Genomic DNA, 14,755 nt, shown 5'->3' on the forward strand with positions numbered 1-14,755 from the left:
GATCAGCCATGATCATAATGAATGGTGAAGCAGGCTCGAAGGGCCGAATGGGCTACTCCTGCTCCTATTTTCTATGTTTCTATGATACAGACCCTTAATCAGAACTCAGACATTTTCAGATAAAGGATCTCTATTTGAAGCATTAATCTGTCTTTGTCCTTTTCAAATGCTGACAGTTCTGGTGTACATGTCCCGCATTTTCCGTCCTCATTTTAGATTTACAGCATTCATTATATTTTCTTTTCACTGATCTGACTTTGGCAGCAGCACAGAATGACAGCGTGATAAAGGGAAGAACAGAACTATTACAATTGCAACACTTTCTAACCTTGGGCCATCTCCAACTAGCCTAGCCCCTCCCCTTTACATGGTTATTATGTAAGCCTATCAGCGTAACAAGTCACAAGTGAAAGGATCCATAGTCAGTCAAGTACAGCAACAACAGACTCTCCAAAACTTGTCACTATGATGGTGGTTCGTGGTGTTTTCAAGCTGCAATCCCTGTGTGGATTGCTTCGTGGGAGAGCATGGTATTTCACTGGTTCAACAGTTAAAAGAGATGAAGTTTGTCAGCCTGCTGTGAACCAACTTAAACGATTCTTCAGCTTGGCAACTGTATTTGGGGCCAACAGGTGAGGCAAAGTTTCAGCTGCTTTTTCAAATACAGTAAACAGAAACTACAGTGGGAACATGAGGCCAAATTGAACTCTAGCTCGGAATGAGATTTCTGCTAGCAAGCTAGTCCTCTTATTAAGCATTGGAGTGGAGATGGGGTCAGTTTGTGAGTAGCTGAGTCTGGTATTAAGCACTGGTCTAGAGATGAGGGGCTGGATCTTCCGTTTTGGGTTGGGACCCGATGTCGGGGTCAAATACGGGTTCTGACCCTGCACCGTGTTGGGACCAGCCATCCTATGGTTTATTTGCCTGGATTGGCCAATTAGTGGCCAGAGGATGCACTCGCCATCCAATTAAGTATGGGGAGGCAGGCTCTCCAAACTGGAAGGACAATAGGAGGCCTTCAAGCATGGAAAGAGCTGCAACCTGCTGTTATAAGTACAGGAGAGAGAGGGTGACTCCACCTCGAGGTGCCCTCTGAGCAACTTTTTAAAAGTTTGAAATAAAAAATGGCCACAGCTGACAGGCCACCATTATGGAGGGAGGCCGCCTTCAGGCAGCTGCCATGCTGCTGATGCCGCTGAGGGCCCATAGGCCAACTGGAATTTTCTGCTGATCATTGGCCTTAATTTGCCTCTTAATCAGCTTAACAAGCTATCTGCCGCTTGCGGGTGGGTAGTCGTTTTGCCCCGATCCAGCCTCTAGGAAAATGGCTTGGGAGTGAGATGGTACTGGCAAGCTGGCACCCCAGCTGAATTTTCACCTCTGTTCCCACCCCTATATCAGGGCAAAAGATCTGTCCAGGTCAGGTTGTGTGGATGCAGGGTCTGGTATTAAGTACTGGTGTGGAGAAGGGGTCAGTTTTTGGGGGTGCAGGCTCTGCTTATCCCCCATTCACTTTGGAATGGACAGTCCCCTTTTTTTTGTGAGATTCAATAGTGAAGGAGTGCTGCATTGCCAGAAGCACTATTTTTCAGATGAGATGTTAAACCAAGGCCCATGTCAAGTATAGGATCCCAAGGCATTTGAAGGGGAGGAAATTATCCTGGTGTTCCTGCTAATGTCTAATCCTCAACCAGCATCATCAAAAAACAGATTAGAATCATAGAGTTATACGGCACAGAAACAGGCCCTTCAGCCCATCGTGTCCATGCCGGCTATCAAGCACCTAACTATTCTAATCCCATTTTCCAGTGCTTGGCCCGTAGCCTTGTATGCTATGGCATTTAAAGTGCTCGTCTAAATACTCTTAAATGTTGTGAGGGTTCCTGCCTCTATCACCCCTTCAGGCAGTGTGTTCCAGATTCCAACCACCCTCTGGGTGAAAATATTGTTCCTCAAATCCCCTCTAAGCCTCCTGCCCCTTACCTTAAATCTATGCCCCCTGGTTATTGACCCCTCCGTTAAGGGAAAAGTTTCTTCCTATCTACTCTATCTATGCCGCTCATAATTTTGTATACCTCAATCAGGTCCCCCCTCAGCCTTCTCTGCTCTAAGGAAAACAACCCTAGCCTATCCAGTCTGTCTTCATAACTGAAATGCTCCAGCCCAGGCAACATACTGGTGAATCTCCTCTGCGCCCTCTCCAGTGCAATCACATCCTTCCTATAGTGTGACGACCAGAACTGTACACAGTACTCCAGCTGTGGCCTAACTAGCATTTTATACAGCTCCATCATAACCTCCCGGCTCTTATATTGTACATTCCCTTGCCTTGTTAGTCATCCCAAAATGCATCACCTCACCTTTGTTCGGTGGAGAGTTTCATCTGTTGACCTTTTTTTACTAAAATAAAACCACCCAGTTTGTATTCTCAAGATTAAATTCCAGTTGCCACTGCTCTGCCCATCTTACAAACCCATCTATATAGTCCTGTAATCTAAGGGTTTCCTCCTCACTATTTACGACACCACCAATTTTCATGTCATCTGCAAACTTACTGATTATACCTCCTATGTTCGTCTAAATCATTAATATACACTACAAGCAGCAAGGGTCCCAGCACCGATCCCTGTGGTACACCACTGGTCACAGTCCAATCGCAAAAACAACCCTCGACCATCACCCTCTGCCTCCTGCCACTAAGCCAATTTTGGATCCAATTTGCCAATTTGCCCTGGTTCCCATGGGCTTTTACCTTCTTAATCAATCTCCCATGTGGGACCTTATCAAAAGCCTTACTGAAGTCCATGTAGACTTCATCAACTGCTTTATCCTCATTTACACATCTAGTCACCTCCTCAAAAAATTCAATCAAGTTTGTTAGACATGATCTGCCCCTGACAAAGCCATGCTGACTATCCTTGATTAATCCCTACCTCTCCAAGTGGAGATTAATCCTGTCCCTCAGAATTTTTCCAATAGTTTCCCTACCACTGATGTTAGACTCACCTCCTATTTCATGCTCTCCTCCTACATCTTCAGGTAACTTCTCCTGCTCTGTGGTATATTCCTTGCAGTTCTCCCTTGTCCTCCTTTCCCAAAAGCAATCTTTCCAGACCACAAATGCCTATAGTCAGACTATCTCTGAGGCATGATGCAAGAGGCTGTGCAAGAGGCCTGTAATTATCTGTTTTTACCCTGGTACACTTCTTGAATAATGATACCACATTTGCTGTCCTCCAGTCCTCTGGCACCTCTCCTGTGGCGAGAGAGGATTTGAAAATTTGTGTCAGAGCCCCTGCTATCTCCTCCCTTTCCTCACATAACAGCCTGGGATATATCTCATCTGGGCCTGGGGCCACTTTTAAGCCTGCTAAAACCATTAATACCTCCTCCCTTTCAATATTAATTTGTTCGAGTATAACACAATCCCCCTCCCTGATCTCTATACTTACATAGTCCTTCTCCATAGTGAACACAGATGAAAAGTCATCATTTAAAACCTCACCTACGTCCTCCGACTCTACACACAGATTGCCACTTTGGTCCCTAATGGGCCCTACTCTTTCCCTGGTTATCCTCTTCCCCTTAATATACTTGTAAAACGCCTTGGGATTTTCCTTTATCTTGCCTGCCAGTGTTTTTTCATGTCCCCTCTGCGCTCTCCTAATTACTTTTTTTCAATTAACTGGTATTAACTGGTAATTTATTTTCTTTGCTGCAAGCAAGTTGCCTGCTACATTTTACAAACCGCACAACAGTACTAATGCTTCAAAAGTAATTCATAGGCTGTGAAGCACATTCACATGTCTTGAAGAGGTGATAGAAACTAAGTAAATGGAAGTTCTTTCTGTCTGACTTCTGTACCCCATGTGGTGGAGCCATTAAATAGGTTACTTATGCTTCAATAAATATTCAGCATCTTCAAAGCAAACATCATGACCCAACCATGTTTGGATCTCAGCCTAGTAAGTGGCTTGTGCAGCTAAGTTCCCAATATGGTAGGCAGGAAGTGTGCCGCCTGCCATAAAGGAGGTAGCAGCTACGGCAGGAGCACACACCAGTAGCCTTCTAAACAGAAACTAATATATGAATATTTGGGTGCTGCAATTCTCGTAGAATCCGTTTTCCATATCGGACTGCCTCAATGCTTCAGTCACCATTTGCTGACCTCACTCAACATAACTTGACACTGACCAACATGAAAGGACCACTTGCCAGCAGAGATGTTGTGGTACTTACAGATTTATTACTGGTTTAGGATTTCTGCCTTTGGTTTGACTTATAGGCATTTTTAGCAGTGCTTCATCATTCTTGAAAGTTCACTTTGCTGCTTTTGCACACCTCTTGCATCATGCCTCAGAAATAGTCTGATAGTGTGGTCTGGAAAGATTGCTTTTGGGAAAGGAGGACAAGGGAGAACTGCAAGGAATATACCACAGAGCAGGAGAATAAAGAACAAAGAACAATACAGCACAGGAACAGGCCATTCGGCCCTCCAAGCCTGCGCTGATCTTGTTGCCTGCCTAAACTAACACCTTCTGCACTTCCGGGGCCCATATCCCTCTATTCCCTTCCTATTCATGTATTTGACAAGATGTCTCTTAAACGTCGCTATCATATCTGCTTCCATCACCTCCCCTGGCAGCAAGTTCCAGGCACTCACCACCCTCTGTGTAAAGAAATTGCCTCGCACATCCTCTCTAAACTTTGCCCCTCTCACCTTAAACCTATGTCCCCTAGTAACTGACTCTTCCACCCTGGGAAAAAGCTTCTGACTATCCACTCTGTCCATGCCACTCATAACTTTGTAAACCTCTATCATGTCGCCCCTCCACCTCCGTCATTCCAGTGAAAACAATCCGAATTTTTCCAACCTCTTCTCATAGCTAATGCCCTCCAGACCAGGCAACATCCTGGTAAACCTCCTCTGTACCCTTTCCAAAGCCTCCACGTCCTTCTGGTAGTGTGGTAACCAGAATTGCACGCAATATTCTAAGTGTGGCCTAACTAAGGTTCTGTACAGCTGCAACATGACTTGCCAATTTTTATACTCTATGCCCCGACCGATGAAGGCAAGCATGCCGTATGCCTTCTTGACTACCTTATCCACCTGTGTTGCCACTTTGAGTGACCTGTGGACCTGTACGTCCAGATCTCTCTGCCTGTCAATACTTCTAAGGGTTCTGCCATTTACTGTATACCTCCCACCTGCATTAGACCTTCCAAAATGCATTATCTCACATTTGTCCGGATTAAACTCCATCTGCCATTTCTCCGCCCAAGTCTCCAACCGATCTATATCCTGCTGTATCCTCTGACAATCCTCATCATTATCCGCAACTCCACCAACCTTTGTGTCGTCCGCAAACTTACTAATCAGACCAGCTACATTTTCCTCCAAATCATTTATATATACTACAAACAGCAAAGGTCCCAGCACTGATCCCTGCGGAACACCACTAGTCACATCCCTCCATTCAGAAAAACACCCATCCACTGATACCCTCTGTCTTCTATGAGCGAGCCAGTTCTGTATCCATTTTGCCAGCTCACCTCTGATCCCGTGTGTCAACCTTTTGTACCAGTCTGCCATGCGGGACCTTGTCAAAGGCTTTACTAAAGTCCATATAGATAACATCCACTGCCCTTCCTTCATCAATCATCTTCGTCACTTCCTCAAAAAACTCAATCAAATTAGTAAGACACGACCTCCCCTTCACAAAACCATGCTGTCTCTCGCTAATAAGTTTGTTTGTTTCCAAATGGGAGTAAATCCTGTCCCGAATAATCCTCTCTAATAGTTTCCCTAACCACTGACGTAAGGCTCACCAGCCTATAATTTCCTGGATTATCCTTGCCACCCTTCTTAAACAAAGGAACAACATTGGCTATTCTCCAGTCCTCTGGGACCTCACCTGTAGCCAATGAGGATACAAAGATTTCTGTCAAGGCCCCAGCAATTTCTTCCCTTGCCTCCCTCAGTATTCTAGGGTAGATCCCATCAGGCCCTGGGGACTTATCTACCTTAATGCTTTGCAAGACACCCAACACCTCCTCCTTTTTGATAATGAGATGACTGAGACTATCTACACTCCCTTCCCTAGGCTCATCATCCACCAAGTCCTTATCTTTGCTGAATACTGATGCAAAGTACTCATTTAGCACCTCGCCCATTTCCTCTGGCTCCACACATAGATTCCCTCCTCTGTCCTTGAGTGGGCCAACCCTTTCCCTGGTTACCCTCTTGCTCTTTATATATGTATAAAAAGCCTTGGGATTTTCCTTAATCCTGTTTGCCAATGACTTTTCATGACCCCTTTTAGCCCTCCTAACTCCTTGCTTAAGTTCCTTCCTACTGTCTTTATATTCCTCAAGTGCTTCATCTGTTCCTAGCCTTCCAGCCCTTACAAATGCTTCCTTTTTCTTTTTGACGAGGCTCACAATATCCCGTGTTATCCAAGCTTCCCGAAACTTGCCAAACTTGTCTTTCTTCCTCACAGGAACATGCTGGTGATGGATTCTAATCAGCTGACGTTTGAAAGACTCCCACATGTCAGATGTTGATTTATCCTCAAACAGCTGCCCCCAATCTAAATTCTTCAGTTCTTGCCTAATATTGTTATCATTAGCCTTCCCCAATTTAGCACCTTCACCCGAGGGCTACTCTTATCCTTATCCACAAGTACCTTAAAACTTATGGAATTATGGTCACTGCTCCTGAAATGCTCCCCCACTGAAACTTCGACCACCTGGCCGGGCTCATTCCCCAATACCAGGTCCAGAATGGCCCCATCCCTAGTTGGACAATCTACATACTGTTTCAAGAAGCCCTCCTGGATGCTCCTCACAAATTCTGCCCCATCCAAGCCCCTAGCACTAAGTGAGTCCCAGTCAATATTGGGGAAGTTAAAATCACCCACCACCACAACCCTGTTACCTTTACATCTTTCCAAAATATGTCTACATATCTTTTCCTCTACCTCCCGCTGGCTGTTGGGAGGCCTGTAGTAAACCCCCAACATCGTGACTGCACCCTTCCTATTCCTGAGCTCCACCCATATTGCCTCGCTGCATGACCCCTCTGAGGTGTCCTCCTGCAGTACAGCTGTGATATTCTCCTTAACCAGTAATGCAACTCCCCCACCCCTTTTACATCCCCCTCTATCCCGCCTGAAGCTTCTAAAGCCTGGAACGTTTAGCTGCCAATCCTGCCCTTCCCTCAACCAAGTCTCTGTAATAGCAACAACATCATATTTCCAAGTATTAATCCAAGCTCTAAGTTCATCTGCCTTACCTGTTATACTTCTCGCATTGAAACAAATGCACTTCAGACCACCAGTCCCGCTGTGCTCAGCAACATTTCCCTGCCTGCTCTTCCTCTTAGTCCTACTGGCCTTAGTTCCTACGTCTTCCTCATTTATTTCACTCACTGTCCTACTGCTCTGGTTCCCACCCCCCGCCACACTAGTTTAAACCCTCCCGAGTGACGCTAACAAACCTTGCAGCCAGGATAGTAGTGCCCCTCCAGTTTAGATGCAAGCCGTCTAAGTTATCTGAAGATGTAGGAGGAGAGCACGAAATAGGAGGCCATATCAACAGCGGGTCGTCAGACAGCACTTTTCCTACCTCAACGTAACTGTGGAGCAATGTCTGTGATGTCCTCACTTTACAAAGGAGACTGTGACATAGCTATGTCACCTGCTGCAACCACAACTCCAGCCTCAATCCAGGGCATGGACAGCACAGCCTGTATCTGTCAAGGTCACCATTGCCCTTAACCTTATGGCTCAGCCTCCTTTTAGGCTGCAACAGGTGACATGAGCAACATCTCACAGTTCACAGTACACTGCTGTATCAGGGAGGGCACTGAAGCTCTCTACTCCAACAGAAGCATTTATGTCTCTTTCCTATTGACAGAGTGAAAAAGGATGAAAGAGCACATTTGCCAGTTCTGATGAAATGTCAGTGACCTGAAACGTTAGCTCTGCTTCTCTCTCCACAGATGCTGCCAGACCTGCTGAGTATTTCCAGAATTTCTTGTTTTTATTTATGAAAGAGCACTAGGCTTTTCCCGTAGCAGACTTTGCCATAGTGCAAAGTGCTATTAACTAGACACACATTGTCTTGCACACTGCCTGTAACCAGCCTGGCATCTTAATCGATAGGGGTTCCACTTCCTCAATGTACAACTGGGTATAGCCCCTGCCCTAGCTCCTGCAGACTTGTACCCAGCGAGTCATCATGTGCAGATCCTTCCTCTAAAGTCTACATGGTATCAGCATTTGAGCTGGTGTCAGTTAGAGTCAGATCAAATAATGGTGCATTTTCTATAACACTACGCTCCATTTGCTGCACTGGCTGAGGGACGTTGACATTCTCAGCAGCTGAAATGAAAGCGAGGGACAAGGGTTGGCTTGTTCTGTGTGGGAGAGTAGAGAGAAAGAAGTGAGTTTTGAAAGCATCTGCAACTTGTCAGAGTGTGTTGGATGATGGAAAATAATGTATGATTAAAGACTCAATAAAATGTTCGACAGCAGAATATATCTTTGAAAGGGATTTGATATAATTTAATGTGTTTACTCTATTTTCACCTTCACATTACTACCATCGACATTGTAACTTTAGGTTAGAAGTGAGATTGACTAAGGTTCTGCTATTGCTTTATCCCACCCTTGCAAATGAAGTTGGGAACAGATGTGGAAAACTCTGGGCATGAATCTTATTCTACCACTCTGTGCCACACTAAGGTGTTGCCCATCTGGTTCACTAATGTCCTTTAGGGAAGGAAAAATGCCGCCACTACCTAGTCTGGCCTATATGTAACTCCAGACTCACAGTAAGGTGGTTGACTCTTAACTGCCCTCTGAAATGGCCTAGCAAGCCACTCAGTTGTATTCAAGAAGGCAACTCACTATCATTAACCTCTCAAGTGCAATGAGGGATCGGCAATAAATGGTAGCCTTGCTGGCGATGAATGAATAAGAAGAAACTCTACCTCCTCTGTAAAACGCAGTTTTCATGTTGCAACTTCCTCTAAAATTCTGCAAGTAATACAAGGTTCTATGATCTCCTACCTGTATGTAAGGAAAACTTAACTATAAGGAACAATGGATCAATGCACATTACATTTTATTGCACTAATCACATGACACAGTACATCCTCAGCTCACCGGTCTATAAATTATATTGCACAAACCCTATTCATTTTGTCATGCTGTCAGACTGCTTGTTCAATATCCAGTCTTGGATGAGCTGCAATTTCCTTCAGCTAAACATTGAAATCACTGAAACCATTGCCTTTGGCCCCCACCACAAGCTCCAAGCTCTTGCCCCTGCTTCCATCCATGGAATTGGCCATGGTCTTATTCTTTTTGCAGTCTTGGTTTCCTGTTCAATCATGAGTTGACCTTCTGATCCCCTATACACTGCATCACAAAGGCCATTTATTTCCATGGCCATAACATCGCCCATGTCCACCTATGCCTCAGCCCATCTGCCACTAAAACCCCGAACCATGTCTTTGCCCCATTCAGCTCGACTATTCCAATGCTCACCTGGTCAGCCTCTCATTCTCCAGCCTTGTATTCATCATGCACTATAAAGTTAAGCTCATACAATACTCTGTTGCCCATATCGTATCCCCCCACCAAATCCTGCTCACCCATTGCTCCTGTCCTCGCTGACCTTCATTGGCTCCTGGACCCCAATTCCTGAAATTTAAAACTCTTATCCTCCTGTTTAAATCTTCTCAAAGTCCCTATCTCTGTAATCTGCGACAGTTTTACAATCCCCAGCTCCTGAAATGTTAATGCTCCCTTCTTGCTTCAGTATTGGTCGCCATGCCTTCAGTCATTTATACACTTTGGAAATCCTTTCCTCAACTCCTCTATCTCTACACCACCCTTTTCTTCTTTAAGGCCCTCCTTAAATGATTTGGCCACTCCTCAATTTTTCCTTCTTGGCGTTATAATCCATTTTGCCTCATTAGTGTTGTGTAGCACTTTGGAACTTTTTTCTATGTTAAATGTGCTGTATAAATGCTTCTGATGTTCATTTTACTCACAAGTTTTGTGAGAATATATTTTATATTTATGAGTGCCATTGATGACAGATATACAGCACTTCTACCATCAGTGACCTTCTCTAACACAAAAGAGAAGACTTCTGGTTGGCACCTGGGACCCAATTCTTGGTGTCAGTCAAGATTGTTCCCCCTTTTTAAATGTGTTGTGTGGCTCCTGTGCTCAGAGACGTGATTGGAATCCAGAATGGAGAGGGGGGGTGGATGTGTTGGTGACTTGTATATCAAATAGAAATTTTCTCAGATGTTAATTTTGGAGATAACGTAGTGCATCATGTGTATCATAGAGCTAACAGCCTTTTTTTTCTTGAAAAATTTGTTTGATTTATAAGACTAGCAATTTTATTGTGGCAATCCAGGAAATCATCAACAGACTGCGTCTCTAGTGATCTGTAAGACAAAGTACCTAGATTAAAAGGTATTTTTCACTTTGTTTACTTTTGGCTGTTCCAGTTTTAATTATTTTGCATTTGTCTCTTTGATATAATGCTTTAACTTAACATTAGCATTGGAGCCTTCAGCATCTGTATTGGTCACTATCAGAATTTTCAGCTGAGTCGTGGCTTAATTTAATGCAATGCTATTGAGTGCTTTCCATGAATTGTTTCCCCCGTGTTTGGTAGAAATTACTGCCCATGAATCATTGATGCTTAGCTTTGAGCTCAGAATTTTATTTTTGCCAGCAAGTGTTGTCAGCATTTTATTTTTAAGAATATATTTTAAATGGAAAACTGTGGATTTTACCTGCAATTGCTGGGATCTAAACTGACCAACCACTATTCTCCATGTCAGGATAAATTGGACGACTCTGCATTATTCACCAATTCCTTTTACCCTCAGGAGGGATTCCCCTGCATTTTGCCAATAATCAGGATTCTGCAATAATGATTTATCTATAAACCTGGCAGGAGCCATGCTGCTACTGAATTAAAAGTGGCTGACTATACATTTCCTATTGAACAAATGCATGAGTGGCAGAACCAAAGAAGCGGTGTATTTAATCATTTCTCCTACCTATGCAAGTGATTTGGCACAGCATTAACATTTCAGAAGTCTTACAAATTTGTACACTTACAGAGTGTAATTTAAATTGTCGTCTGAGTACTGTAATTTTATATATGGAGTTCCAGAGATATTGATCTATTTAACTATACTTAGGAGTGTTATTAAGATAGAGTCAATTATTTTCTTGTAGTTTGTCAGAAGTGCTTGCAGTATTTTGGAAGCTTTCATAGCTGAGAAAGTAAATAAAAACAGATTAACATTCAGATAGCACCTTATCGTGTCTCTTGTATGTGACTTCACATACAATGGATTTCAGTATTGGTGAAAAAAGAGACATTTTATCCAAGCTTTTCATCTTGCACTCATCAGGACAATTCAGAAGAATATAAATGTAAGGGAACACAACAAATTTATATTATATGAGAAGAGAGTGCTAATTGGTTGGCAAATACAGACCGTCCCAACCAGCCTGTGCTTGCAAAACTCAAAACACAGTGTTTAACATTAGATGTGATTCTGTGATTGGACAACATTTGCTAAATAATCTTCAGTGTGCTAAGAATTACGCCAACCAATTACAACCAATTTATGATTGTCAGTCGGGCTTGAAGTGTCGCGCATTTGCGCGTACTGGAAGCTACATATATTAATACACAGGGCCCTGTTCTTTGCAGACAGAAAGAACATGTACACATATTGCACCTGTTTCAGCTAACCAAAATAAGTGGTTCATTCCTCAGGACAATGCCTTGACCAATCAGAGTCAAGCTGCTTGATTTAAATTTCAAACAAAGTTTGGAAGTTAACTACAGTCACCATAAACAGGTGCATTCTCCATGGCGATGCCTCTACCAATCAGAGTCCACTTGCGAACCAATCAGCACTCTCTTCTCATATAGTATAAATTTGTTGTGTTCCCTTACATTGGTATTCTTGTGAATTGTCCTGATGAGTGCAAGACAAAAAGCTTTGACAAAATGTCTCTGTTTTCAGCAATACACAAGTTCTGTACTAGAGGCCTGCTACCCAACCCGAACCCGATGGGACCCGATGACGTGTCAGGTTCGGGTCGGATCGGGCGCATCTTCCGGGGCCAGCTTTCGGGCTCGGGTCGGGTCGGGTGGAGTCCAGATCGAGTCCGGTCGGGTCGGGCCGGACACACACGGTAAGTGCTCTGCTGGTAAGTTTTAAAAATAAAAAAACTTACCTGAGCTGGGAGTCCGGGACGAAACTGAGTCTGCGCAGTGAGCAAGTGATGTCACTATGATGTCTCGCGCATGCGCTGCAGCTTCTTGCAGGTTTGATGTCAGGAAAGTAAGTAAAGGGATGGTCGGGTCGAGCTCGGGTCGGGCCGAGTAGTGGCGGGTTGGGGTCAGGTCAGGCTCGGGGCAAAATCGGAGGGACTTGGGCCGGGTTGGGCTCGGGCCCGCTGTGGTTTGGTTGGGTTCGGATTGGGTTCTTTTTCCCGACCTAAAGCAGGCCTCTATTCTGTACTACCAAACGACAATGGATTTCTTTGAAGTACAAGGCCTGATGCTATGTAGGCAAATGTGGATGTCATTCCGCACCATCATAATTCTAAACAGCAGTGGCATGAATGAGCAGTTATTCTGTTTATCAAGTGATGTTAATTGAAGGTGACATATTAGCCAGGATACCAAAAGAATTCTCTGCCTTTCTACAAATAGCACCATGAGATTTTTAATGTCCACGTAATGTCCTCATTCAAAGCTTGGCGGCTCTGATATAGTGATATTCTCTTAGTCGGCACTGAAATTAGCCTAGATTATTTGCTCAAGTTCTATCTGTCAACACTTACTTTCTGGGCTCACACATGAACACGTAAGGTACTAGAGGATGCCTTAGTGCACAGTGTCCAGCACCACTGAATTATACTTCAGCAAGGCAACAGTGGCTTCAGGAAAGCAGAAAGCAAATACAATAAAAAACATATTGCTATAGAAATCAGTTATTATTAAACATGTTTCAAACTGACTAGTAGCTTCTAACCTGCTTTTATCAATCTGATATTGATTTATATGTGAAGCACACAGTGACCATGGCACATTTCCTTGACTATGTATTTCCTGACCAAATTTGACGTGAATCAGCAATATATCTTGCAGGCAACCTTGCAGATATTGAACACATTTCTTTAAAGACTGTGGGTCATGGTTTTGATATGAAACTTATCAGGACACAAGGACAAACTTCAAAATATAACACAAATTCCACTTTGATAAACAGTTACAAGTTGTCTTTACACTGATGATGCAATTCATCTTCATTCTTAGCTTTCCTCTCGCATATCTGCCTTCCCTCGTTTTCTAATGAAGTGCACCACTTGACATCTTAACTACACTCATCAGTAATTCCCCCTGATGGTGTACATACAGTTGTAATAAGCCATAAAAACTGGAGGATTCCAGGGTAATTTCGCAATCTATGTGTAGGTGGTTGGTCGCACCTGGGGGAAAAGTGCTGTGACAAAAATACATCATTTGCGTTGGCTTCTTTATTTCTGTCATGATACAAATTAAGTTAATAACCTGATTCACCCCCTGAAAATGGGCCAACTTGTTTTGATAGGTTGGTCCTAGAATAGTCATGCACCTAAGGGAGGGAAAAGCACTGAATTCAAAATCAAGCATCTTGTGGATTTTGTTTTATTTTCATGTTTGATTGGCTGCTCTTCTTAACCTTAACTAGTTCATTCCAATCTAATTTCAAGAAATTATTTCTCCTGCTATCCGATTCAATTTGAATACTCTGTCTAAAGTTATCAGAGAGGCCAGACTGGATGGTCAACGGAAAACCACAATATAAAGCTTAGTATTGCACTTTGGTGCAGCAGACATGCTGTTTGCTATTAATCCTACATTCCAAGGAGGACTAGTTAGGCCTGTAATGACTGTAATTCTACAGTCTGCCATTGTTTCTGGTCACTTGTCCATTTATTGGTTAATACATTTGTTCGGCAGTCTATAGCCGAAGCAATGGTCTAATAGTCAAGAAAGATCATGTAATATAACCAGTAAAAAAATACAGTAACTAGGGCTTTCTATTTGATCTCACTACAAATTACCTTCATTTTGGATAGCTAGGTAAAGGCACACTCTTGGTCACAGGGATGAGGCCTTGACTATGAGAGTGGTCTCAGATGCGGAGCAAAGAAAAATATGTAGAATAAAAATACAAAACAGGAACAGCTGTACTTTATCTACCACTCCAGGACTGAGGAGCAGAAATAGCAACAAAGACTTGTTCCTGATCACTATCCAGTAACCCAATTAAAAAGTATCCATGTGCAGACATTGACTGAGAACAAAAACAGGTTTGGTGGCAATTACACCAATGATCAAATAGCCTGTTGACCAGCCATTGTGGGCTGCACGCAGGGAAATCAGCTCTAGGGATCGCCTGCAACAAAGAAGGCAAGTAACTTAGGTAAATGTGGAGCTGTGAGTAGCAGGAGTGCTCCTTTCGACCACACTTTTAAAGAGCATGGGCTGTTGCTGGCCACCGCTACCCTACCCCCCCGCCCCCCATTGATTGCTGCCACTAGCATTACCATCAAGCCAAGGGATCAACCCTGGTTCAATGAGGAGTGCAGGAGAGCATGCGAGGAGCAGCACCAGGCACACCTAAAAATGAGGTGTCAACTAGGTG

At 43.6% G+C, this 14,755-nt stretch overlaps 1 protein-coding gene across 1 annotated transcript in view; it reads left to right on the top strand.

Annotated features, from left to right (window-relative positions):
* Positions 1 to 417: 417 nt before the first annotated feature.
* The window catches only part of fdx1b (ferredoxin 1b), a 55,438-nt gene continuing 41,100 nt past the window's right edge, over positions 418 to 14,755 (top strand). The window contains exon 1 of the mRNA XM_068047410.1: positions 418 to 632. Within this exon, the coding sequence (XP_067903511.1) occupies positions 466 to 632 (167 nt within the window). The 5' untranslated portion in view covers positions 418 to 465. The remainder of the gene's footprint in view (positions 633 to 14,755) is intronic.

This window comes from Heterodontus francisci, chromosome 15 (genome assembly GCF_036365525.1).
Source record: "Heterodontus francisci isolate sHetFra1 chromosome 15, sHetFra1.hap1, whole genome shotgun sequence".
NCBI lineage: Eukaryota > Metazoa > Chordata > Chondrichthyes > Heterodontiformes > Heterodontidae > Heterodontus > Heterodontus francisci.